The sequence below is a fragment of the Chanos chanos genome, chromosome 16, assembly GCF_902362185.1.
Source record: "Chanos chanos chromosome 16, fChaCha1.1, whole genome shotgun sequence".
NCBI classification, from domain to species: Eukaryota; Metazoa; Chordata; class Actinopteri; order Gonorynchiformes; family Chanidae; genus Chanos; species Chanos chanos.
Window position 1 is genome coordinate 118,940 of NC_044510.1, and position 25,157 is coordinate 144,096.

The 25,157-nt window shown below is 43.4% G+C and overlaps 2 protein-coding genes across 3 annotated transcripts in view; one reads left to right on the forward strand and one right to left on the reverse strand.

The window, feature by feature from the left end:
• Window positions 1–345: 345 nt before the first annotated feature.
• Window positions 346–7,701, reverse strand: sar1b (secretion associated, Ras related GTPase 1B). Its single transcript, XM_030793408.1, has 7 exons — window positions 7,544–7,701; window positions 3,796–3,870; window positions 2,977–3,096; window positions 2,594–2,659; window positions 2,402–2,505; window positions 2,106–2,237; window positions 346–1,909 (listed from the first exon to the last, which is right to left on the reverse strand). Exons 2-7 carry the CDS (start codon window positions 3,851–3,853, stop codon window positions 1,793–1,795), a joined length of 597 nt encoding a protein of 198 aa, XP_030649268.1. The 5' UTR covers window positions 3,854–3,870; window positions 7,544–7,701; the 3' UTR covers window positions 346–1,792.
• Window positions 7,702–8,255: 554 nt separating this feature from the next.
• The window catches only part of sec24a (SEC24 homolog A, COPII coat complex component), a 29,236-nt gene continuing 12,334 nt past the window's right edge, over window positions 8,256–25,157 (forward strand). Inside the window, exons 1-15 of one of the 2 annotated variants that reach the window (XM_030793215.1) lie at window positions 8,256–8,598; window positions 10,710–11,255; window positions 15,143–15,352; window positions 17,018–17,101; window positions 17,205–17,347; window positions 18,721–18,902; window positions 19,304–19,406; window positions 19,915–20,041; window positions 20,288–20,397; window positions 20,666–20,778; window positions 20,991–21,109; window positions 23,136–23,191; window positions 23,408–23,614; window positions 23,741–23,864; window positions 24,996–25,154. In XM_030793215.1, the coding sequence (XP_030649075.1) occupies window positions 8,541–8,598; window positions 10,710–11,255; window positions 15,143–15,352; window positions 17,018–17,101; window positions 17,205–17,347; window positions 18,721–18,902; window positions 19,304–19,406; window positions 19,915–20,041; window positions 20,288–20,397; window positions 20,666–20,778; window positions 20,991–21,109; window positions 23,136–23,191; window positions 23,408–23,614; window positions 23,741–23,864; window positions 24,996–25,154 (2,341 nt within the window). In that variant the 5' untranslated portion in view covers window positions 8,256–8,540. The remainder of the gene's footprint in view (window positions 8,599–10,709; window positions 11,256–15,142; window positions 15,353–17,017; window positions 17,102–17,204; window positions 17,348–18,720; window positions 18,903–19,303; window positions 19,407–19,914; window positions 20,042–20,287; window positions 20,398–20,665; window positions 20,779–20,990; window positions 21,110–23,135; window positions 23,192–23,407; window positions 23,615–23,740; window positions 23,865–24,995; window positions 25,155–25,157) is intronic. The other variant, XM_030793216.1, reaches the window with a different exon arrangement.

Sequence of the window (25,157 nt, forward strand, 5' to 3'; positions counted from 1 at the left end):
ACATGATTTCCTGACATGTTTTAAAACAGTTCTTCCTATTCTGGTTTGATCTGGGCCATCAGACAGAAATGCCTGTGACACCCTTCATTCCTGACACCCTACAGATGTTCTGAGTGTCTCAAGATTGAGACTAGAGCCTCAACCACACGAGGGGCTGTCATTATGGGTGTCAAGACACGAGTCATAACACCACATGTAAACTGATTCAAGATTACCACCTGCAAGAGACCCTCATTCATTTCACCAGAGATTAACTTTAAATGAAAACTATTTCTGTTCAAAAGAGCCTTTCTAAAGAACCCCTCTATTAATCTCCCAATAAAATCAGCGCTGAACACACCAGAATCTGTTTTAATTGCAAACATTTATTACAATTTATGATGCAAACAACAACATCTCCCTTAATGGAACAGCTCATGGACTGACAGATGACAGAGGGACAGAACAGAAAAAAAAACTGCATTACTGTATGTGCCATTCCATTATGTTTCGTTCTGAAGAAGATTCTAGAAGATTGCTCTCAACTCCTACACATTAATTTGGCATTTGATCCCTTGTTTTGGAATTTTGACTCTACGTCATGTACGTGTTCATTAAAAAAAAAGTAATCAAAGAACAAGGCATGCATAATAGTTATTTTGTAATGCACATTAAAGAAATCAAGAGCTACTCTGGAGAAACGCTTATAAAAACCAGTGTATGTTATTCATCACACACGGTTCATTTCCTTTATTTCTTCCTGTTTGTGGAGTATTCTGCGCTTTTAATCGACTCTAACACACTGAGTCCCTGTGTTGGTCCACCAAAGTTTGATCTGACGTTCACCCCCAAAAAATGGCTTATCTTACACATAGTCACCTGCATACACCAGAAACACAAACTGCATCTCCTCCTGACTACACAGTGTTTTCTTGTTATCCACATTTCAATATGACAATAAATGGGTTTGTATGAGCATGCCTGGCTGCCACTGTGTGAGACAGTTCTGAGCACTGATGAACTCCTGCTGTTTCACTCTCTACCCTCTTTATTGCAATAGCTATCTCCAGCGTCAGGCAGCGTCTATCAGCATTAGAGATCTGTGGAGTCTGTAGTCAGTTAAAGAGAGCTTAGGAATGAACTCAAAAATGTCTACTATGGCAGTTCATTTTACAGTTTTTCATGGGTTGTATATGAATTGCATTTTTGAAACCGTGATCAATTTTCTAACCTAAGGTCAAGTTTTAGAGTCAGGATTAGACTGTTTAGTGACGAGAGAGCATGCAGCTACAGAAAATCCTTCCCAGAAAAGCTGTTTCTGGCCACATAAAGCAAGAATGACATGTGAAGAGAAATCAACAGAAAAACAAACCATGATGAGATAGGAGTCACAGGTGTTTCCTGTTTTAAGACAGGTGTACTGCAATGGATATAAACACTAGTCTTCAATCTCTCGCTGTCTGAACTGCAGGGGCTTACACCATTAGGCATTTACAGGTATTTTTATGTCAACGGAAACAGGAAAAAAAAATTACTATAAAAAAAAATAGAAAGGTTCAATAAGGCTGGGCTTAATGTATCTGCAGGGTAAATGCTATGGAATTCTCTCAAAAAGAATGTGAAGGACCAAAAAAAAAAAAAAACCTGTTTGACCGAATGTTCACCCAATAACAGTCTATTGGATTCGAGTTGTACTGTTTGTTTGTTTGTTTGTTTGTTTTTCTTTCAGAAAAGTGAGGCAGGCCAAACATGACACCACATGTGTGTGGTGTGTGATGGACAGCTCATCCCGCAGCCCTGGGCAGCTGGGCCTCTAGTCGATGTACTGGGAGAGCCAGCGAAAGCCTTCACCATACCCCTGTCTCTTCAGAACACTGCACATAAAAACCTCCAAGGGTCTCGTGTTCAGCTCCTTCAGAGGGATGTTGCCCTACAGAGAATAAAGTGCATTAGCTGTGTTTATAACCGGGATCCCTCCCTCTACATTACCATTTTAAAGGCCTACAATTACATCAGGATTATTATCAATTTAACAATAACATTTAAAAAGAAATATTTCCATATGTAAGGAGTGAAGCGAGGAGAGGGTCATGTTGTGCGTGCTGGGCTTTCTCTGGGCTCTTCACCTTGCCTGTTGTCTGGCCGTACAGTCCAAACATTTCACGTAGTCTTTCCTCACTAATAGCTTCTGGTTTGTCGATCTTGTTCCCGAGGATCAGGATAGGCACGTTTCCGATGGTCTCATCTGTCATGAGCGCCTGTGGACAGAACTCAATTACTATGACTTTATGGCTTTAAAATGCTACCATATTAAACAACACATGATAAACAAACTCACACACTGCCCATCCACAGAAAGGACAAGCATTTCACTGCTATTTTATTGATAACATATTGTTTTCCAAGCTAAACAAGTTCTCACATCTAGCTCTGTTTTAGACTCGTTCAGCCTCGGGTAGTCTGCGCAGTCCACGAGGAAGACTATGCCGTTGATAGCAGGGAGGTAGTTTTTCCACACTCTTCGTGCTGTGAGGAAAGACTGCTAAATTAGTGACTGCAGACCTACATCTCAACGGCAGTACAAAACAGTAAAAGGCAGCACACAGCTACACACCCTGCGCGTGGCCGCCAAGGTCGAAGGTAGTGAAGGTCATTCCGGCGATTGTAAGCTCTTCTGAGGCTGCAGGGAGACATGACAGTTTACTGTGCCTTTGTTCATTTTAATATGTCAAAATCACTCTATCCATCAGTGTATTTCAGTAAATCATTCATTCAATAAATGATTTATCAATATATACCCTGCCTCGAGAACTGCATGAGGTTCTTTTTCCTTAATTTTGTGTATGGCTCCAGAGGGTGGCACCTCTTACTTCATCTTTATATGTCTTCACACACTGGGTCACACTTCATTTCACAATAATTACATTATTGATAAATGTACTTCGTAGCTGAGTGGTTTCGCAGACTGAACCTGTCAGTCAGACCCATGGCACTTACTGGGGTGTAAGGTTGGAACATGCTGTCCCAATCTGTCATCTTTAAGCATGTGGAGTAATGTGGTTTTTCCAGCATTGTCCAGGCCAAGAAATACTAATTTACCCGATTTCTTGTATAGCCCTGAAAAAGAAAGCAAGAACCATAAAAACACATTTGGGCAATTCTTCTGCTCTGCTTAAGTCACCCGGACTTTCATACTATGGTACTCTTTGGATAAACCACATTAATATAATCACATCTTGAAACAACTGAATATCTGATTCTTGTCAGCCAATATCAAGAATCCTGCTGAGATGCCTCTCAATCAAACACACTCGTTTTTAACGTGGTCGAGTGACAAAACAAAAAATTACGGTCCCTGGTGCTGCACTGATGGAGGTTTGCTGTTCTTGCTGATGGACCTCTATGGCTTATGTGCAGTCAAAAACATTCAGTTTTTGTTCGGTCTGTTAGAGCCAGAGACAGCTGTCCCAGCTCGCCTGACAGGAAAATATGCAGTCAAGCAGGGAGAGCGAGGTGACTACAGTTTCACAGACGACTCATGACTGGAGACGCGGTGAGGAGGAATCAGAGGGCACAGGGAGTGGCAGCCTGATTAACGTCACAGTTTCACTCTGCCTGTTCTCTCCTTCATCCACAAGAGGGACGTCCAAAAACTCAACCTATATTCATTCCACTGAGCTGTCAGCACCGTAAAGGGACGTCAGCTGAGCGAGGTGCTATGGAAACATTGAGTCTGTTTGTTCTAAATTGAGCCTATGAAATGAAGACAGTTTCTTAAGAATGGATGTAAAAAGACAATATGTTAGAGGCACTCACCTAGAAACTGGAGAACACTACTGAAACCACTATAAATCCAATCAAATATGAAGGACATATCCGGAGGTGGTGAATCTGCCAAACAGAAACAAAAGAGTGTTTAGAGGACTGCACCGTCATAGGGGACTGACCAAACCTTACAGAACTGTTCTCATTCATTTTAAAATAGGGGCGCTATAGTAAAAGGCATTGTAGACAAACATCAGACAACAGCAACAGATCAAACTAAAGTCACAAAAATGGGGGTTGGGAACATTCTTGTCAAGAACACTAAAACAAAATAAAACTGAGAGTAAGGCTTTCAAAGGAACCCAAGTTCTCTCTGCTCACACTCAGATGAAGTGTAAACTCATTTCATTTTAGAAATATTCTCAGATTTGATAAAGTGACAGCAACACCCACAGGACTGGAGGTACTCTGTGACACAGAGTGCCGAGAAGGTTCCATTCAGTTGAGCATGCTGCTAGTCCACAAGATTACTGTACTATACTCATTACATACGACTTCTCCCAAAGCAGTCACCGTCATGGTCTCCAATACACAGATCTTCAGTTTAAAAAGACCTCATTAACAAGTGTGTGGATGATCTCAAAAATGATTAAATGTCTGATTTGGTTGAACAAAGCATCCCTAGAATACTACAGTGAACATTCTGCGACCCCCCCCCCCCCCCCAAGACTCTTTAATCTGTCCATTGTATACGAAACCAATGAATGCATCTGTTTTCCTCCATCACTTTGCTCTCTTTATGAACCCCCCTGCGTAAGTCAGCCTGAACATGATGGGTCGAAATGCTGCCTCCCTCACTGTCTTCTAAAGGAAACTCTACTGTCATTGGTCAAACAGTGCTATCATTCATATCACTGAACATGATGGGTCAAAATGCTGCCTCCCTCACTGTCTTCTAAAGGAAACTCTACTGTCATTGGTCAAACAGTGCTGTCATTCATATCACACTACCATCATCTGACTGTATTGAAAACATCACATATATTTAAATTACACATTTGTTTAGCAATGTAATTTTAAGTATTTTCAAGAATTGATTTACTTTTAAATACCATCAGATTTGCCATAGCTTACACACCACAGCCTACTGACTGCCTTAAAAAAACAGACTGATTGGCTTGACACAGCTAGAAACACAGGCTCCCTGGGAAACCATTCATGTGTTTAGGGTACAGTAGTCTACACACTGAGTGGTCCACTCATTAGCATACAGTTGCTTTGTATGCTGTCACTCTTGTGTGCTGGTGCTCTGCACTGCTCTGGCAAAGTAATGCTTATGTCTCTGTGGATAAGCTTACACTCACTCTACACAATTACCCCTTTGTCACTCAGCCCCTGCTCTGAAACGTGATGTTACAGAGCTGAAAGAAGGCCAGGACTTCCTATCTGAAACGTCTTGGCCCCATATGATAAGAGACTGTCTATCAGTGCTCTTCTGATTGGCATAATCTTGCTTCAGATGATGTCATCTGACTAAGTCCAAGCAAACGTCCACAATCTCACATCACTTTCTTTACCCCATCATCATAAATCATTACAATAACATCAAGAAATGCCTTAAACTCAACTAAACATGGGTTGTAAATAGGCTTTAGCATGTAGCCAATGCTCCTTTTACTGATATGACCAAATAAATGGATATTGTGTCTTAACACCCTAAGAGGAATTAACGTTTCTACTTAACTAGATTTATTAAACAAAACACTGTCATGTTTTTCTTCAAGACAAATAGTAACACACAATAAGAACATTATAAAAAGTGAAACTTGCAGTGTTTGGGTGAAACCTTAGACCGCTGCTGTATGACTGAGAGTCAAGGCACGAGACTCCTCAGCCTGACTCATCCTTGATGAGTAAATACTATTTCATTCAAATGACAGCAAGCCACTATCTCAAAACACTGCATGACTAATCAATAGACCTGGCTCCTCACTACTATTAATCCTGGCCACTGGTTGCCATAGTGCTAAAAGGTATCAGCTCGACCTGTGGCTCTAATTACACAACCTGCGAACAGTCACTGGGCTAAAGTATACGGCAGGCAAAGGTCAAGAACATGCAAATGCAGCTGAGCACCACGTCAGCAGCGCTCTCTGTCTGCTCCAACCACGTGCCCTCACGGGAAGATCCCCACATGACGTGATCAGGCTAACCTGCACCGCAGCACTTTGAAAAGCATGTTTGAGCCCTAAACATCCAGCCAGCCGGGAGAGGTGCCTCTTTGTGCCAAAAAGCTAAAGATACAGGGTAGCCCTAGCTTGCTGGCACTAACTGGTCATGCCCACTCAATGCCCGTTCAAATTACATTTTCTGTAGTGGTGGCCTATAAACAGTAACAGCTGTGAAAAACTGTTGGCCCAATTAGTCATATAAAAACTAAGCATGGTGTGCTGGATACCAGAGTTTCACTGTCTTTATAATGCGTCACACTTTATAACAGGTTATTCTCAATAGAGTTGAGTTGAGGAATGTTTTCTAGCTTTAGATAGACCCAACCCTGGTAAAAAGAATTTGCCCATTTGCTATGACCATAGCATGACCCACTACATTACTAGTCCACACAATGTTACTCACACTTTCAAGAGCAATATTTCAAGTTTAAAAGAGCAAGACTTATAATAATAATAATAATAATAATAATAATAATAATAAAACAATAAAATGTTTGATTTCATGGGTAGCAAAAGCCTGTGGTTCAATTATCCATCCCACTCTTCAGAGAATTACTGTGATTAATGATTTTAATGAACCACCTGACTGACAAAAAGGTTCTCTTAATCATCAAACTGGATAACTCTTTTCAAAATAATTCCTTTCAAAATATACTTTTGCTTGTGAGTCTGGTTTAGATCAAGTTTGCAATCTACAGTGGAAGATGAAAGTGTATATTCAAAGCTGAAGTGACTTACTGTCTGAGCATAGCACAAATATATTACTTCACACACAATTCTATTCGTTCCTAACGCTCAAAATTCCAGAACTCTCAAACTTAAGATAGCTTAGAAATGCGCATATAAACAACTTATAAATACGATTGACCAATCCCATTTCATGTTAAAAGGTACTTTACAAAGAGAAAATTGTTCTGCTAACTCTTATTTCAGCTAGATTGTTAAGAACTAGGAGTAATAAGTATCTGTAATATTCGACCCGTACAGCAGCGCAGTTATTGATGCTTCAGCGCTGACCAGATCTAGATAAATGTTCAACATTAACCCCAAGGAAGAGCTGACAGTTATGTGACGGTCTACTCAAACTGCATATTTAACTACCTGAAAGAGCACATTTTATAGATTTAGAGAGACACTCTAGTTACTATACTATGTTACATTTTCTGAGTGAGTAGGGGTTCCCAAGAACTGACAAAAAATGAGTTTAGGATGTATTCATCACTACGTGTCACTCAAGCGAAAGACTGTTAGCATACTAACCAGCAACCGGTTGCTAATGCTCTCAGAAGACAAATAAAATGCCAACCATTTTCCTACAGCTGAAACTACACATCCTCCATGACCAAGCCGTGCTTTGGGAACACATGGGAGCTCAATTACTGTAACATCTATAACAAAAAGATGGAGAAATTAAGCCTCGCGGTTACACAAGTAGGTTGAGGCTTCCTTTCTAACACTTAGCATAACCAATCGGCTAACTCGGTAGCAACACAGCTGCCATGGCCCTCTAAAATCACAAACCATCAAATGGGGTGACAAAATCACAGTGCGTTTTAGAAAATACATACCTTCTACCAGCTAGCAAAAGAAGCGACAGCGTGACTTTCTCCTTGAAACAATAAAAACTCTCTACCGTTGAATCGGTACACTTCGGTTTACGGTTTCCTCTCTGCCTTCGTGTTTGGTTGTAGAGCCACGACACACAGCAATGGCCGACTGACTCTCTTGGTCCTGCCCAGTCGTTTCCTCTTTCTGTTGCTGTCAAACCTTTCCGATAGGATACAATTTGCGATTACGTTGCAGTTCGAAGCTACACAGGCTACTGCTACGTACGCAAATGGTAAACGGATATAAATCACTTTTTGGGCTTCGTTCAACCAAGGAATGTGAAACAATACATCTGTTGCACTTTTGTGGATGATACAGATTGCAGGAAAACCACTTAAATCACGTCCTCTACCGAACCAGAGCACTAGCGAAGTTTGGTCGTTAGACACAGCAGAGTTTTTATCAGGACATTTAATGTGGTTATGACCATGGCATACTGGGAATGTATTATGGAATTTATGACATAAAAATCAATCAGATATTTCTCGACTGCTCTATAAAATCAAATTTATATGATAAGTACACATACAAATCTACATGTTTCTAGTACGCTTGAAAGGGGCTCAACACAGGAAATGCCACGTGTACTAAGTGCGCATGCTTCAGGACGTTTATACGTTTATCCTAGGCAATCCGAACTTCCTGTGAACGAAGTGTCTCAGGATTGTCTTTAGGGCCTGGAACCTAAGGAAGTAAATCGTCTTAGCCATGGTCCTGTGACTGTGAAAAAAGTTACAGAAATAACTTTTTAAACCACGGAGTCGGGATCCGTGACAAAATCGTCTCGTCAAAAAACGTCTCTTTATTGTTGGCTAATTACATTACAAGTTAGCTGGCTGGCTAAATTAAACGCCACTGTCATATTTAGGTTAGCTTGCTTGCTTGCTAGCTAGCTAAGTAGCAATAGTAATTTGCCTGCGAAGCACCTCTAAATTTGATCCTGGTGTCTATTTCAAGATGTCAAATAGTGGTTTCAGCACTCAGAACGGAGCTGATGGACTGACTTATGCTAATGGTGAGTAACTATCACTCTCTGCAAATAACTATCATGTGTGCCGCAGGTTAATCATCTTGATTAACCAAGGTTAGCAATTATCGTAGTGTTCCAAGTCCAACAAGTACGGCTAGATTAACCCTAGCAAACAAAGTTAGAGTCATAACTGTAATCCCAACTTTTCAGGGTTAACTCTCTATCGTGAAGACCGCCGAAATACATCGCGTTGAGTGCGTAAATAATCCTGTAGTTGGAGAGTTGGTTAATAGTGGTCAGGTGCTTTGCTTATTGAGTTCCAAATTAGTGAAGCGTTCGCGTCATTCCAACTTTGAAATGGATATGACGCAACGTTACTAGCGAGCTTTGCTAGCTGGTTAGGTAATTGAGAGGATTACGGGTCAGTGAAAAGGTAACTAGTAAGCTTGCCCGCAGCCGTGGTCATCTGGTTTGTTACAGTGCGTTTGCATTCGATGACTGACAAATTTAGTTGTTGTTGGCAGTATCATGACAAGTTGTACATTACTGGGATAGTGCGATGGCCACATCGTTAATACATTAAAATGTCGTGACCCACAGAGAATGGACCTGTCAACTGGCTCAGTTGATTTAACTCATACGGTACGAGACCGAAGCGACTTTTCCTGGTCAGCTATGTTTTCTTGCCTTTAGCTAGCGATTAACGTAACCTCGCATCGATGTAATGTTTCCAAGGAATTTCCACGGGTCGTCAAGATTAACATGACCACCTGATAATGAATCAACACAAACAGTCTACTGTATTGACAGTTGAGTTGTGTATGTCGTTAGCAATGAAAAAATAGCTATGAATTTGTTATTTTGCTTCGCTTATCTTTAATGAATAGCCTATACGTAGAAGCAGACTGGAGTGAATTGCTTCGACCAAAAGATAGGTCATAGGTCGATAACTTGGGTATACGTTTCTAAGTTCTTGTGGTTAGTCTCGTTGATGTCAAGTTATTGTAGTTTGACTCATGGGGTACATAGCTCGGTCAGTCACTAGAAAACAAAACTAACGGGGAAATTAACCCTGTTTGATTCTTCTTGGCACCAATCAGTGTACATGTGGCACATTGGAGTCATACAGCTGCGCTGGCTATACTCTGTTCAGCCGATACTTTGTGCTGTCACCGTTTATACAGATATAAACATCCTGCGCTTTTTATGTCATATGCTTTTATTTTTCGTACTTGTTTGTACCACTTTGTTAACTTATTTCCGATGGCTTCTTCCTCCAAAATAAATTTCTGGATCATTTCTTTACTCTGAAGATTTAGGCGCTAAATGTCAATTATTCCAGTATGTTTCTGCGTGAAACAACGATTTGTTTAAACGACTCAGAATAGACAATATCACACAAAAGGACAGTCATTCGATCGTTGCACTGACCTTTTACTTACCGCTGATTAAGTTCACTTTTGATTGCTCTGCTTGTTTTATCTAACATCTCAAAGGCATGAAAATACCAGCAATTGGTGGGCCTTTGAACTCTGCAGAGAACTAGAAAGAGTTTTGAATTCAAGACAAACCTACAGCATTTACACTGCGACATGAACATAGCCGTTGACCTCTGGTAAATTTTTTTGCTGGCAGTTTTTCTACTTTCTCTGGTATTCAGAATCCAAAAAATAATTTTTTAGCAAGCACTGTACTAAATTCTGTCCACAGCAGTGGGTGTAAGGTAATATTTCCTGGCCTTTTCTGTTATTTCCTAAAATCTTCAGAGAAGTGGAGCACAGTGGAGAAAATATTACTTGACCTTTTGGACTGATATTAATCATGTGCAGGCAGCTTGCAGTCTGATACCCAAGATTTCACAGCTACAACTGCTCATCTTTGACACTTTCATGTCTGTGATACACAAACAGATATGTTTGTGCAAACATTCCCTGTTCCTCCAGTGATGCTCAGAAGCTCATGGCTGTTAGTCTCTCAGGCCCAGTTGTTGTGTACTGCCCATGAATGCTAATTGCTTTGCTTTGTTCCTGTTACTGAAAGACCTATTTCTAACTTTAATTATGATACATTAATTTAGAAATCTTCTTTTCGCAGTTTTGCGTCATTGCTGTGTGGTCATACAGGTGTCACTCACTTGTTATTGTTGTAATCTTCAGGTCCTTCACCAAACCCTGCAAGTCTTCAGCCCCAGACTCCTCAAGGCTACAGCATGGCAGCCCAACATCCCTACTCCAACCCAATGCAGGCCAAAGCCCCCCTACAGCCTGCACCAGTTCTCTACAACTCTGGGCACTACCAGCCTGCTCCTCCAGTCAGCTCATACCAGAGTCCTGCTGGAGTGCCCATGGCAGCCAGGCCCCTGCTGGCCCCGCAGCAGCCAATCACGTCCCCCTCGCCCACAGGACTCAATCACAGAATGCCTCTGGCCCCTCCCTCTCAGAGCTCGCCCTCCCCTCCTGTGATGGCCAACAGCCCGTACCACAGCTTTCCACAGCAGCAGCCTGGGCCCTCTGCAAGGCCTCCTCCCATGGAGACCCCACCTCTGCAAGGAAACCACCTGTCCTCTGCTCCATGCTCAGTGCCAAACCAACCCTCAGTGGGCTTCAGTGGTCCCCCTGCTGCTCCCCCTGTCTTCCACTGTGCCTCACACCCGCCAGGACCACCACTGACACCTGTGTCCCTCAGTAACTACAGCCAGCCAGGTACAGCACAGCTCTGCACACACATGCATGCAGTACACATGCTCAGCCATCACACCCGCTGTGTCTCAGTGTCTAACAGATGACAGGGAATGGTCACTTAACCAGTCCGCTCTCAGGCACAGTCACACTGTAACGTCAGGACTGGACCGCCATGGTGTGTTAACAGCCTGTTTACTGTAATGTCCTGCTGTTTGACTCTGAAGATTCAGGCCTGGATATATACAGCCTTTCAGCTTGTCCTCAAAGTAACAGTGGATCAGTGTTGTGTAAGGCTGATGGTTTAAGTAATTGTAAGATAATATATAGGTTTATTAGTTCGTTTATGTGTGTTTAAAAATTTGAGTGTATATTCTGCCAAACGCCACTATAAGACTTAAGCTGTAACCATAACCACATTGGACCTTATCAGTCACAGTTATGCAGAATAACTCAATATCCCAGAGCTGTGAGCTTAGAAATTATTCACAATAACTGACCATCAGACTCAATACACTGTAACAGTATCAGAGTAACCGCCACTGTAACAGTCTCTCATTTCAGTTCTCATTTAGAAGTTTCTGGATCACCACGTTGAGTATCCAGAGCAGTAGCTGACTTGGTCTGTACAGTATTTTAACCAAACTCTCAGGAATGGGACTTGTGTCCAGTTCATGTTGTGAACGTAGTGATTTTCCCCTGGACAAAGGTTAACATAACGTGTTAAACTGCGGACCAGTTATAATGTGTTTCTCACCTGCGTACAGTCCTCTGAGTTTAGGTCCTCTCATAGGTCTTGCTTCTTTTTTTCAGTGTATAGTTTCACTCTTACAAAGTACAGGTAAAGCCTCTCAGCCGGCAAACTCCATGTGGCATTTGCATCAGGCATCACAGTACTGAGACCACACCCACAGCTCTGCGGTATGTAGCAAACCGCTGTGTGTTGGTATACGCCTGTGACCAACCACAAACCTGAATCACAGAAAATCAGTTAGAACAAAATTTCATGCAGTTTAATGCTGTTAAATAAATAGCATGAAGACTCGATGTGTTAACACATCGAGTTCTCTGATGTCACAGACTGAAGCTGCAGCACAGAGAGGTAACAGCTGTCAGAGAATGAGGTGAACTGGACCTCAGTTATCTCCACTTAAAGACTTCCTAGAATACATGCCCTCCTACTGAGTTAAACTGGGCAAAATTTCATTTCTTCCACAACAAACAGACTTCTGGCAGCCAGTAGTCTAAAACAGACTTTATCAGATCTGCTTTAATGCGATGGATGTTAATGTCTCCTCAGTGGGTGCATGTCAGTCAGCACTGGAGACACGTTCATTTGGAACTGAGCCCCTGCAGTGAATGAGTTATTGATATAACAGAGGTAAATTTTGGTTTAATGGTAAACGTTTGGCAAATGAGTGAGAGAACAGTCCTGGTCAGTGCAGGCTATGGCCTAGTCTTTGCTCTGTTTCCTTAGCAGTAATGGAGTACTGTCATTGGTTCAATTGTGACTGGCTGTGTGATAGCCCATTGAATGAGGATTCTGTAAGTCATATGTGTGGACTGCCACTGTCAGCTGGTGTCTGAACACAGGAGGGCTCGCCCCAATAAAGAGGCCTGATTAGGAAAAGAGAGATCTGGGTAGTTTCTATAGTTATTGTCTCATTGACGGTGAGAAAACATGAGACATTACATAAAGAAATGTTTTTCCTCCAGTGATCTGCCAGAGGAGTGCAGGTTCAGTCAGGGCAGAGGGGGTGTCTGTGTTCTGAGTTGGGTGGTGTTTGCTCTCTTTAGTCTTTGAGTGTTAATGGAAGTCCTCCTGCAGGAGGGGGCGAGAACATTCTTCCCAGCTGATGTTGGAAGTGAACATTGCCCCCTAGGCCCAGACAGAGAGCAATGTGGTAACTTATCTTTTGGCTGGAATTCAGCCAAAGTTTTCTGACCGCTTACCACTCCAATAGTGTTTCAGAACCTTTCTGACAGTGTCGTACATTCTAATGAACAGGAGTCCCTGATATGTCTTGACATCGGGTCTCCCTGAGAGAGATGGGTATGAGTTCTGAAAACTGTGCTCTCAGCTTCAGTGCAGCTTTGATTTCATAGGAACCCGCTCAGATGCCGTCATGTTCATATCTCTCAGTAAAGCTGCTTAAACCATTCATCAGTCTGCTCTGAGGGTTCAGTGCGGCCGGTTGTCCTGCCGACCCATACAGGGCCCACATTGGGGTCCACACACCACCTCGTTTTTCACTCTGCGTGCTCAATCTAATTTATAAACCTCTGAACAAAACCAAAGGACAGAAAACACACGAGGGCCAAACTACTCTGCCCAGTGCCCTGCTTCCTCCACAGGAGTCTTGCAGTGTATTACTGAAAAGCAGGATTTCCATTTAGATGCATGACTTTGAGATCCCACCTTGTTAGAAGAGAGGTAAGAATATAGGCTACTGCTTCTGAGCATTTAAAAGAATGAAATCCGTGTGATCTTGTCGTGCGAGTTTATGGAAGTCTTAATGCCATCTTTTTGTTGTCTTTTTTTTGCAGGCCACACTGTGGCTATGGAAGGGTTGTGTGTTCTTTCTCTGAAGGCAAGCGTGTTAATGGGAGAGCATTGATATTCCCTGTTGCAGTGTGTAAAATAAGGGTGTTTAGTGTGAAATCTGTAAGTAACAGTAGTTCTTTGTCTCTAGTCAGAGACACAGATTCACACTATAGCACTCCCAGAGACTGTACTGTTACCAGCTTAAGGACCTCTATACTCCACTTACACATGTGTTACTCCCCATTCGCAGTATGTTTCAGACCTGCCAGTGAGGTGTGGTTTAGCTACTAATGGCTTGGTGTGAATCTGTCTTCCTGATATGGCCTCATTTATGCTAAGTTTGGGATCTGGTCTTCAGTGAGAGAGTGAGTTTCAGTTGTTTTTTGCTCAGTATAAATGTGTCTGCCCACTAACTTCCTAATTGGGCATTGTCCAGCTTAAGACCTAATGTATAAATTTTGTGCAGTTTTCAATTCAATTGAAATTTGAACATTTTATGTTATTGGTGCTTTTGAAAATGTGAAAGCTGTTTCAGTGGTTTAGTTGGTTTTGAGGAAACGCAGCCAGTGTTCCTATTCCCACTGTGTGTCCTGCGGTCTCTGTGAGAGGACTGAGCTTAGGGCTGGATTAAATGTGTCGTTTTATCAAAGGCTAATGGCAGAGGAGCTCTGATTGCATGGACCCGATGGCACGGTATACACACACATTATACATTGCACTGAGGTTTTGAAAGTGGACCGTTAGACGATCTGTGTCATCTCGCAAGTGTGCTGACACGTCCATGACTGGCAGCTAGTGTGTGTCCATGACAGGCCTGTGTGTGAGAGCTGACTGGCAGCTAGTGTGTGTCCATGACAGGCCTGTGTGTGAGAGCTGACTGGCAGCTAGTGTGTGTCCATGACAGGCCTGTGTGTGAGAGCTGACTGGCAGCTAGTGTGTGTCCATGACAGGCCTGTGTGTGAGAGCTGACTGGGAGGTTTAGTTGGGAATAGCTGGACTGGGGTGGCATGTGCTTATTGAGTCTGTGTAATTCCAACAATATTAAGAAACTTACAGAAACCTTAAAATTCAAAGGACATTCAGATTTCAAACTGAAACTGCCAGCCGTAAACGTGGCTGGCCCATTGAGATCCCCAATCAGGTGTGAATGAGAGTGATAGAGTGCCTGTCATTTCTGTGACGGCCAGTTTCCCAGTCAGTGTGGTGTGTGAGGGAACGCACGTGAATTCTCATGAAGCTTTGAAACACAAACTCAGAGATGACTGAAGAAAAAAAAGCAAAATTTGAGTTAGAAGGCGTAATATGGACAATACACACACTGATATAGAATAAGATCAGTTTGTAATGTCTCTTCTTTGAATTTCAGCAGGCCCTCATCCAGTGAACACTGTGCCCCCACCACCAATCCAGCAGCCAGGCCGAGGACTGTATGGACCTCCACCCATGGCAGGGCCCCCTCCAGGCATCAGACCCACCCCCCCTCCAGTAGTCCCGCCAGGCATCAGACCCACCCCCCCTCCAGTGGTCCCGCCAGGCACCGCCACGCCACCTCCCCCCCTGGCCCCCCCAAATGAAGGTAACGGATTGTTATTCCATTCGCTTTTCCAGATTATCAAGTCACAAGCTTTTGAGTTCCTCATTTGTTCCGTGTATATGATCCGTGTATAGTTTTCACCTTACAGTTCTGTTTCTCTCTTGTAAGTGTGTGAGTGTGGAGGAGGTGTGGTCACTGTGGGGGTGTGGTCACTGTAGGGGGTGTCAGCGTTTCCCACAGAATTAGATTATATATGTGGTGGGGGGGCGTACAGATGATTTCGTAAATCAGTTATTTAATAATACTATGCTAACAACACAATAAGATGCTCCACTTCAAATGTTTTAATTGTAAAGTACTTTATTTAGACACCTGTACAATAACAAAATATATATACGGTTTGTGTCGAATAACTGAAAAAAGTGACTGTGCTTTAAGTTAACACTTTAAGTGACTGCTCCACGGCGCCCTTTGAACATCTTATTTTACAGGGCTTTCTGAAAAATATTCCAATGCCCTGTCATATGGGTAATATTAGAAACCAATTAATCGGATATTTAATCACACTGGTCGGACTGGTCAGCTCTCCCACCTGTGGTTTCTTAAGTTTCTAACTCTGTTTTGCTAATTCCTGTCTTTGCATCTCCTCAGGACTAGCCCTTTTGTGTCTCAGAAAATATTTTTCAATATTCATCTGGATTTAGGGAGCAAGCATTCAGTGTCAAAATTAAAGAATTAACTCTAATGTTATCCAGGAGCAGTCGATATTGACTAGCAGCTATGTACAGCGTGCTAGCAGCCCAGCTGTGTTCTAACGTTAGTTTAGATATCCTTACTAGCTAGGCTCCTTGCATGCTTGTTAATAACTTATTTGAAGAGTTGGGTCTCTGTGATTGACAGTGTTGTGTTAAGAACATAGTTCGACTAAATTATCAGAGTTAACTTGAATGCATCAGTTCCGAACATGATATTAACCGTTCATGGACTCGGGATTGATTTAAACAGCTCTGCCACAACAACAGTCCTTCCTCCCGAGCAGGATGGTGTTTTGCATGTGCACGGAGAGGAGGGGCTCTTCACGGACGCCTGCGTTGTCAGTGTGATTGTGAGAGAAGGAGTGAGTTAGAGAGTGAGAGAGAGAGTGAGAGAGAGAGAGAGAGAGAAAGGGCTAAGCCAGTCAATGCGCTGCACGCAGCTCTACAGTGATACAGGATTTTACCCATTTTAAATCGTAAAAAAGTAATGATAAGAGAATTGAAAATCAGTATGTGGCGGGCTGCCGTATGGGAAACGTGTGGGAAACACTGGGGTGTGGTAAGGTGTGGGTCATTCCCGCCTGATGTGGAGAAACAGCGGAGTGATGGAGCCTTGTGGTGAATGCTGCCTTCATATTTCTGTCTGTTCATACTGTGAGATATGTGATATACTGTATGTGGCCGGGCTGTTTAAACATCCAGCTGTCAGTCTGTGAGAGGTTTTAAACCACACATTACCTGTCTTCACCATGTTTTTTGTGGACTCCTGTTGTTTGTCTTGGTGGATCAACACATGGCCATATGCATTATCTGTGTGGGACTGTGTGATGAGATTCTGTTTTTTAATCTGTACTTTCATGTTAAGTTCAGTCTTTGCGTTACAACGAGCCTCCGTCTCACCTCACTGGTTTTGAGTCTCATCTTTTTAACATTTGACCTTTGACCTTGGCAGGAGTTCAACAAACCACCACACCAGTTGATGCTGCTCAGGTCCCTAACAGCTTTGATAACCTGGAGAGTGCAAACCAACAAGCAGGTGAGTCATTTTTACTGAGACAAAATTCCACACTCTGTATTTTGGACAAATGTGTATTTTATCTCTGGGTTTTTACTGATCTCATTGCTCATGTTTCCTGCAGTCGGCCATTATCCTTCTCATCCAGTCGGTACCTCCTACCCATCCCTGCCGCCTGGATACCAGAGCACGCCCTCAGCACCCAGGGCCCCGCCCATGCCCGGACCTACGCAGCCTTACAGCTCAGCACCACAACAGTACCAGCAGGTACCACAGCACTCATTGGTGTATTAGTCTGTCAGCCCACAGGGGCTGTAACTCTCACACTCCCCTCCCAGAACACCGCACTGACACAGTGTCGACTGGTTTTTACTGGAGTCATGTGTAAACGCTTTTAACTTAACTTGTCCTCACAAGCAGGGTCCAAATTGAACTTTTTTGTTTATCTGCCAATGGCTGGTAAACCGTGATGCAATGCGATGCGATACGATACGATGCGATACGATGCGGTCTAAAAGAATATGATGCTCTGCAGTTCAGTATGGTTCAGACAGTTTGACTTTATTTCTCTGGTTCTTCTTAAGCAGACAGCAAATCATAAATAAACTAAAAAAGTCCCATTTTTATGAGACTGGGCAGAGAGACTTGAGGAGAATTGGCCGCTGACAACAGTGGAGGTGAGAGAGTGCACTTGAGAAACAGTTGAGAGAGGAGGAATCAATCTAAATATAAAATTATTGGTCACAAATTATTGGTTACATTTCTAAATAATAAAGACATAGGGCCTCTACTAGTAATTACATGTAAATAGGATTTTTCCGATGCAAAGATATTAGAAACAATGCATCCAGAGTTCGTCCCAAATTGTATCTGATGCACTTTTTAAATTGGGGTAATCGCATTGTGAACTTTTCTGGTGGTGCGAATCTGTGTATCTTACCATCCCTAGTGTGTACTCAACTCCACATGCTCAAAATGACCATCCCTAGTGTGTACTCAACTCCACATGCTCAAAATGACCATCCCTAGTGTGTACTCAACTCCACATGCTCAAAATGACCATCCCTAGTGTGTACTCAACTCCACATGCTCAAAATGACCATCCCTAGTGTGTACTCAACTCCACATGCTCAAAATGCTCAAAATTACTCTTATGGCTGTCTGCTGGCAGTGCTGCATATCATACACAACCAAGTATGACTTAAATTTCAACGTCTTTTGTGTGGAACTGTAGTGACAGTGGGCAGTGCGAGTCAATCAGATTGTGTGTTGTAGTGATGAGAGTTTGTGGTGAAGTAGCCCTATTTCAGCCACTCGCCAGTGGAGACTGACCTCCTTTATTTTATTCGCCAGCATAAATTTTTACTCGGACTTGGCGAGTGGTTGGTTCTAATTTTGGACCCTGCTTACAAGCACCCAATTTATGCCCGATTTAAAGCTACCATTTTCAAGAGCAATGTCTCATGAATTCTGTGGACTTGGTTGAGAGCTCTGCTGAGGTTTTGACATTCTTTTAGAGGTCTGGCTTTGATAAACATGTCTCCTAGCTCTCTCTGCTGGACAGAGACTGTCTGTAATGAAGATGGTGTCAGGTGAATCCGGCTTCTCTTATGCTTACGATTGCTATTTTCTATGTCCAGCTGTCCTCAGGGCCGGCCCAGCTGAGTCCGTCTTTAGCGGCGTTAAGTCTGCAGTCTCAGACCCCCGAGGCATTAAAGGTGGTTAATCTCCTCCAGGAGCGTAATCTCCTTCCCCCAGGGCCTGTTCCTGCCCCCACTCCCTGCCTGCCACAGGACCTGCAGAAAGTCAACTGCAGCCCTGAGTGAGTACAGCCCAGAGTGTGTGTGTGTGTGTGTGACTACTGAGCTGAGTCTTCCAGTCAGGTTCACCGCCAAAATCCTGATCTCTGTGTGATTATAGTCAAATAAAAATGGAATTGATGTATTTTTTTTAAATTGTCGGTTTAAATAGTTCGCTAAAATTCATCATATTGTATGTTTTTATCTACAAATCCAAACTCTCTGGTTTGATCTGACCGTTGGTTTGATCAAAGGTGTGAACCGTGAGAGCTCCTATAGCTGAGTCTATATAGGCACCCACAGTTTGTCTCTCTGATGATGAAGTTACTACTCCTGTAAGAACAGCAAAAAAGTGTAAGACCAAGTAAATCTGTTAGGCCTTTTGTTGATACAATAACTTATTTAAGAATGTTACCTCCCCCAGGGTCTTTCGCTGCACACTGACCAGCATCCCACAGACGCAGTCGCTGCTGAACAAAGCCAAGCTTCCTCTCGGCTTGCTTCTGCATCCCTTTAAAGATCTCTCAGTAAGATCCTCCTGTCCAGTCTATCAGCCAGTTCACTGACACACCTGACACAGACCATGTCAGCTGTGCAGCGTGCATGGTTAATGAAATGCCTGTACGTCTCCATGGAGTGTACCTAATCCCACGGCACTATGGATTTGTGTGGAGGAAGAGTGTGTGTGGTAGCCCCCTGGGCTCTGAACGTAGAAAATGTCTTTAGAGCAGTACTTATGCCACATGTATCAAAATCTGGTCCTGGGGGGTCAGGGTCCTGCTGGTTTTTGTTTAGATGCCTGTTGATTTTCACCTTGGAAACAGGTGTGCACGCTCCTCAGCTGATCAGAGATTGTGTTTAGTTGGTTGACAGGAAAAAGCTCAGGACCATGGCCCTCCAGGACTGGGTTTTGAGGCCCTTGACTTGTGCCAACCACTGTATGCTGTGGTTTATAATGCGCTGCTTCACTCTGTCCGTTGAGTTTTGAGTCATCCAGCTTGGTTTTGAATGTCTTCCTCACACTGCCATTTACAGCAGCTGCCTGTGGTCACGTCTAGCACCATAGTTCGGTGTCGGTCCTGTAGAACCTACATCAACCCGTTTGTGTCCTTCCTGGACCAGAGAAGATGGAAATGCAACCTGTGTTACCGGGTCAATGATGGTGAGTGTAACAGACCCTCTTTGACCTCAGCCTTTACTGGATCCAAATTTGATTTGAGGAGCAGTTTCTTCCCTGTCCCACCTTTAAAAACAGATGTCCATCTGTGTGGCCAGTGGTCGTTTGGATTGATTGGTCTTGCAGTAATATTTCTCGTTGATTGGATTGGTCTTGCAGTAGTATTTCTGATCAGTGTCTGTCAGTTGGCTTGTGGTTGTCTAATGGTAAACTGTGTTTGACTCTGTGCAGTGCCGGAGGAGTTTATGTATAACCCTGTCAGCAGATCATATGGAGAACCTCACAAAAGACCTGAGGTTCAGAACGCCACCATTGAGTTCATCGCACCATCAGAATACATGGTAATCTGTCTGTACAGGATTCTTCACAGTTTCTCACATAGCTGAGCTAATGGAAGACAGTTTTCCAAACCTCAGTGGTTTCAAGCTCCAGACTGTAAATGTAACACATTCTGAGCAGTTTCACATTTTTATATTGAAGGTAATTTGGCTCATGTCTGCTGTAAGTTTGAGATGTTATTTGTTTTAACTGCAGATATTTCTGTCTTGCAAGACAAGTTTTCCAAACTGTTGAGATTTCACTAAAAGCATAAATGTCTCTGACCTTTAGCTCCGCCCACCCCAGCCTGCTGTTTACCTGTTTGTGCTTGACGTGTCTCACAACGCAGTGGAAACCGGATACATCGACGTGCTCTGTCAGTCGCTGCTTGAGAACCTCAACTCGTAAGTTAGAGGGATGAGCTCTCTTGTCTTGTTTTACTGACTGATACTTCTATAGAGGGTCTAATAAGTCAAAAGGGAGTAAAAGCCAGTAGAGGGAGTTCTCCGTACAACTTCAGTTCATCCCAGCTCAGTGTTAACCAGTGATTATGAGACCAAGTGTTGCAGAAAATGCCCAGTAACTGCCAGCCTAACTGAGCTGCTCTGTCGAACAGGCTTCCTGGTGATGCGAGGACAAAGATTGGCTTCATCACGTTTGACAGCAATATTCACTTCTATAACCTGCAGGAGGGGCTGTCTCAGCCACAAATGCTCATTGTCTCTGATATTGAAGGTGAGCTAATGCTTCAGATCTCTGTGTGAATATACACACAAAGCCATAAGGGTATGTCTTTGAATACAATTTTAATGGGGGTTTGTGTGTGTGTGTGTTTTTGTTTTTTTGTTTGTTTTTTTAAATAGTAATTCAAGCAAATTTCTTCTGGCACTCCCCATGCAAACAACCAGACCCCCAAGCCAACACCCCTAATACCCATGTGACAGACACAAAGACTGAAAAAAAATCAAATAAAATATGCCGTTATATTAGCATGGGCTGGCTGAACACACTGTCATTAGCATGGGCTGGCTGAACACGCTGTCATTAGCATGGGCTGGCTGAACACACTGTCATTAGCATGGGCTGGCTGAACACACTGTCATTAGCATGTGACGACTGAACACGCTGTCATTAGCATGGGCTGGCTGAACACACTGCCCAGGATGTGTTAAGATCCCGGCTGTGCTCATGAATGAAAACAGACAGTAAAGGAACATGGAGCTGAACTCGCCGTGAGTGGCTCATTTTTAAGTTTCTGGGTGTTGATGTTAATGAAACTGAACTTACAAACGGCACTGTTGGAGAAAATGCCAGTGTGTGGTCTTTGGCCACCTCAGGCCAGCAGATAAGTCCCAGTGTGCTTTGGAGTGGAGACTGTAAGAACCTTTTTTGGATGGTGGTGGTAGATGGTGTCTCAGGCACTGCTCCACAGTTTCCCATTAGATCTGGTTTCTCAGAGGCCTGGTGTATGGTTTGCACTGTTCACTAATGCTCGTCAAACCCTCCACACAGGCAGCTCTCATTCCCTGTGTGAGATGCTGTAGTCGTACTGGAGGAGACCACTCCCATCTGTGTAGAAATGCTTTGCTATAGGATGTGACCACTCAGAGAAGCCTTGTGTATAATGACATTTACTGTTTCCTCTCAGAGGTGTAGAGTTCCTAATCTGCAGCAGAAAATGCGACCCACGCCGTAATAGAGGCATGTGAGACAAAGGCCAGTGCCTACAGGTTTCTTTGGCATGCTCCACACACATACGCTCATCTTCTCTCCTGCTCTACCCTCAGAATAGAGGGAAACATCTGACCAAATGACTTTATTCCCACTGCCCAGTAGAGCTCTGCATGCTCTCTCTATACTACACACACATAGTCATTTGTAGTTAGGGGTTCATGCACTGCAGTCCAGCCGTTGTGTCCACCTCTGGATTCTCCGTGGTCTGTTCTTGACAAAACTACTTGCTCATGCTGTATAGGGTGATTTTACAGTGAGCAGATTCGGTTGTGTTATCCCAGTATCCCAGTAATCACTTCTCTATGGTAGTCCCTGAGAGATGTGCTCCTGTTGCTATGATGGACAGAGTAACAGGACACCTAGAATTAGTTCTGTGGTTACTTTGTGGCTGCCTCATAGTGTGGCGTTGATTAATGTAGTTTTGATCATGTATAGGTTGCGGCAGTGTCTGTGTTGGGCTCCCCGCAGCTTTGTTGACGGCTGAGGGAACTGAAGTAATAATTGAGGATTGTGGGCGTGGCTTGTTGGGGGAAGGCCGTCTGGACAGTTGCAGTCTCACAGTGACAGCCTTTAAAGTCCGTATTATGAAACATGTCTCGCTTTCCCTCAGTGTCTGACGTTTTGCGCAAAGAGCCATTTGTCAGTGGAATTCACAGGCTATGGGGACATGAGTGACGTTATTAATCAGATAATAACTTGTGAAATTGCTTTGTATGCCAGTGGTCTTGTTCACTGCAAATTCAGACAGGTTCATTCCTTCCCTTCCAAGTTGCACAGATGTTCAGGGGTTGCCTAGTATATTAATTTTGTTCTGGCATCGGTGGGCATGCCTCAAGGTGTGTTGATGAGACAGATGTGAGTAATTGCCCTGTCAAGAGGAGTATGTGTTTTATTATTATTATTATTATTATTATTATTATTATTATTATTATTATTATTATTTATGTTTATTGATTATACTGGTCACTCTGAGTCTACATGTTCTTCATTTTGTTTATGACTCTGGTGTGTTTTTTTTCCCCCTTAGATGTCTTTTTACCAACACCAGACAGCCTTTTAGTAAATCTCAACGAATGCAAAGAGGTAAGAGCTTTGTATATCACTAAACACCACTTCTCTGCCATCCTCTGTTTGATTCCCTGCATCTGTTTATAACACCTTTTCAAAGAGAAGGACAGCAGAAAAAAAGGAACAGAAAATGTCTGGTACTCAAACTGTGTGTCAGTCTCCATGACATCATCACTGCCATTACACACAGATCTGTTTACTCCTGTTTGCTGTGTTGCTCTGTTTGTCTAGCTGGTGCAGGATCTCCTGAAGAGTTTGCCCCAGATGTTCAGTAAGACGATGGAGACCCAGTCCGCCCTGGGACCCGCCCTGCAGGCAGCCTTTAAGCTCATGTCGCCCACCGGTGGCCGAGTGTCAGTGTTTCAGAGCCAGCTGCCCACTGTGGGCATGGGGGCGCTCAAACCCAGGGAAGATCCCAATCAGAGAGCATCAGCGAAGGTGCGAAGGCCCTGGCCCTAAAGTTTTACTGATTGCTCGTGAAAACTTACCAGTGAGAATATAACACTGTTAGTCCAGTCCAGTAGGCTTGGTGTTCATGCTGTCTCTCTTTGTGGTGAATGTAAGGATGTTCCACACCTCTCTCCTGCCACGGATTTCTATAAGAAACTGGCCTTGGACTGCTCCGGCCAGCAGGTGGCAGTGGACCTGTTCCTGCTGAGTGCCCAGTACTGTGATCTTGCCTCCCTGGGTGAGTTATTGTCATCTCCACCATGGCCTTTACCTTGCATTGTCAGCAGGTGTAACATTTTTTTTTAACATTATTCATTTGTGTAGAGTGGCCACCAAAAGCAGTGTTTCAACTGTTACAGCAAAAAAACAGCACCATCTGCTCAAAATAAAACACAGGGGTTAAAAATCAAGCGTGAAACTTGATTCTGCTGCAGACTGGTGATTTTGCAGTTGGTGCTCTCTTTGGCGCTCTGTGTAATATGGACTGGTGATTTTGCAGTTGGTGCTCTCTTTGGCGCTCTGTGTAATATGGACTGGTGATTTTGCAGTTGGTGCTCTCTTTGGCGCTCTGTGTAATATGGACTGGTGATTTTATTTACATGAGAGTATTTATTTCTGTAGAAGCTTTCTGACTCACATGCCTTCAGAACAGAGTAAAATACATGATTCTTTAAAAACACAGTGAAATAGGGAAAAAAAAGTCATGTATAGTGACAGCTGGACAATGGGAACATGTCGTACAAACAGTAAAGGACTAAAATATCCCAGTGTAAAACACTGCTAAATTTGGAAAGCCAGCATAATCAGGTAAGTTTTCAGTTGATTTGGAATAAATGCCCACAGATCCTATCTCTCTGACATCTTGCAGAATGTCCCATGGTTTGGGGTTCAGGGTTTAGAGTTTAGGGTCTTAGACAATAAGAGTTGCCCATGGACCCCCTGAGGAGGCCTTTATGAATTAGCCTGGATTTATTTGGGGCTCTTTCCGTGTTGAGCATTTGAAGAGAGTTCTTATTCAGTTGTGTCACTTCTGAACACATTTTTGAATGAAATCGCTGGATTCCTGGCCTCTTGGTTTGAATGAAATCGCTGGATTCCTGGCCTCTTGGTTTGAGTGAATTGCTGGATTCCTGGCCTCTTGGTTTGAATGAATCGCTGGATTCCTGGCCTCTGGGTTTGATCAGTGTTGGTTTAAGTTCAGCTGGAGACTTGCATGTGAGTGCTGACTTAAATGCCCTGTGTGTGTGTGTGTGTGTGTGTGTGTGCGTGTGCGTGTGCGTGTGCGTGTGCGTGTGCGTGTGCGCGCGTGTGCGTGTGTGCGTGTGTGCGTGTGCGTGTGTGCGTGTGTGCGTGCGTGTGTGATTTGCAGGTGGCATATCCAGGTACTCTGCGGGAAGCATTTATTACTACCCCTCCTACCATAATCAGCACAACCCAGCCCAGACAGAGCGCTTCCAGAAAGACCTGAAGAGATACCTCACCCGCAAGATTGGATTCGAAGCAGTGATGAGGATACGCTGCACTAAAGGTG

Coding starts and splice junctions, on each gene's coding strand:
- sar1b (XM_030793408.1), bottom strand. CDS start 3,853: ATGTCCTTCATATTTGATTGGATTTATAGTGGTTTCAGTAGTGTTCTC. Junction 3,097..3,795: donor TAGTGTTCTCCAGTTTCTAG/GTGAGTGCCTCT, acceptor TTTCTTTTTCAG/GGCTATACAAGAAATCGGGT. Junction 2,238..2,401: donor AGTCTAAAACAGAGCTAGAT/GTGAGAACTTGT, acceptor TTCTGTCCACAG/GCGCTCATGACAGATGAGAC.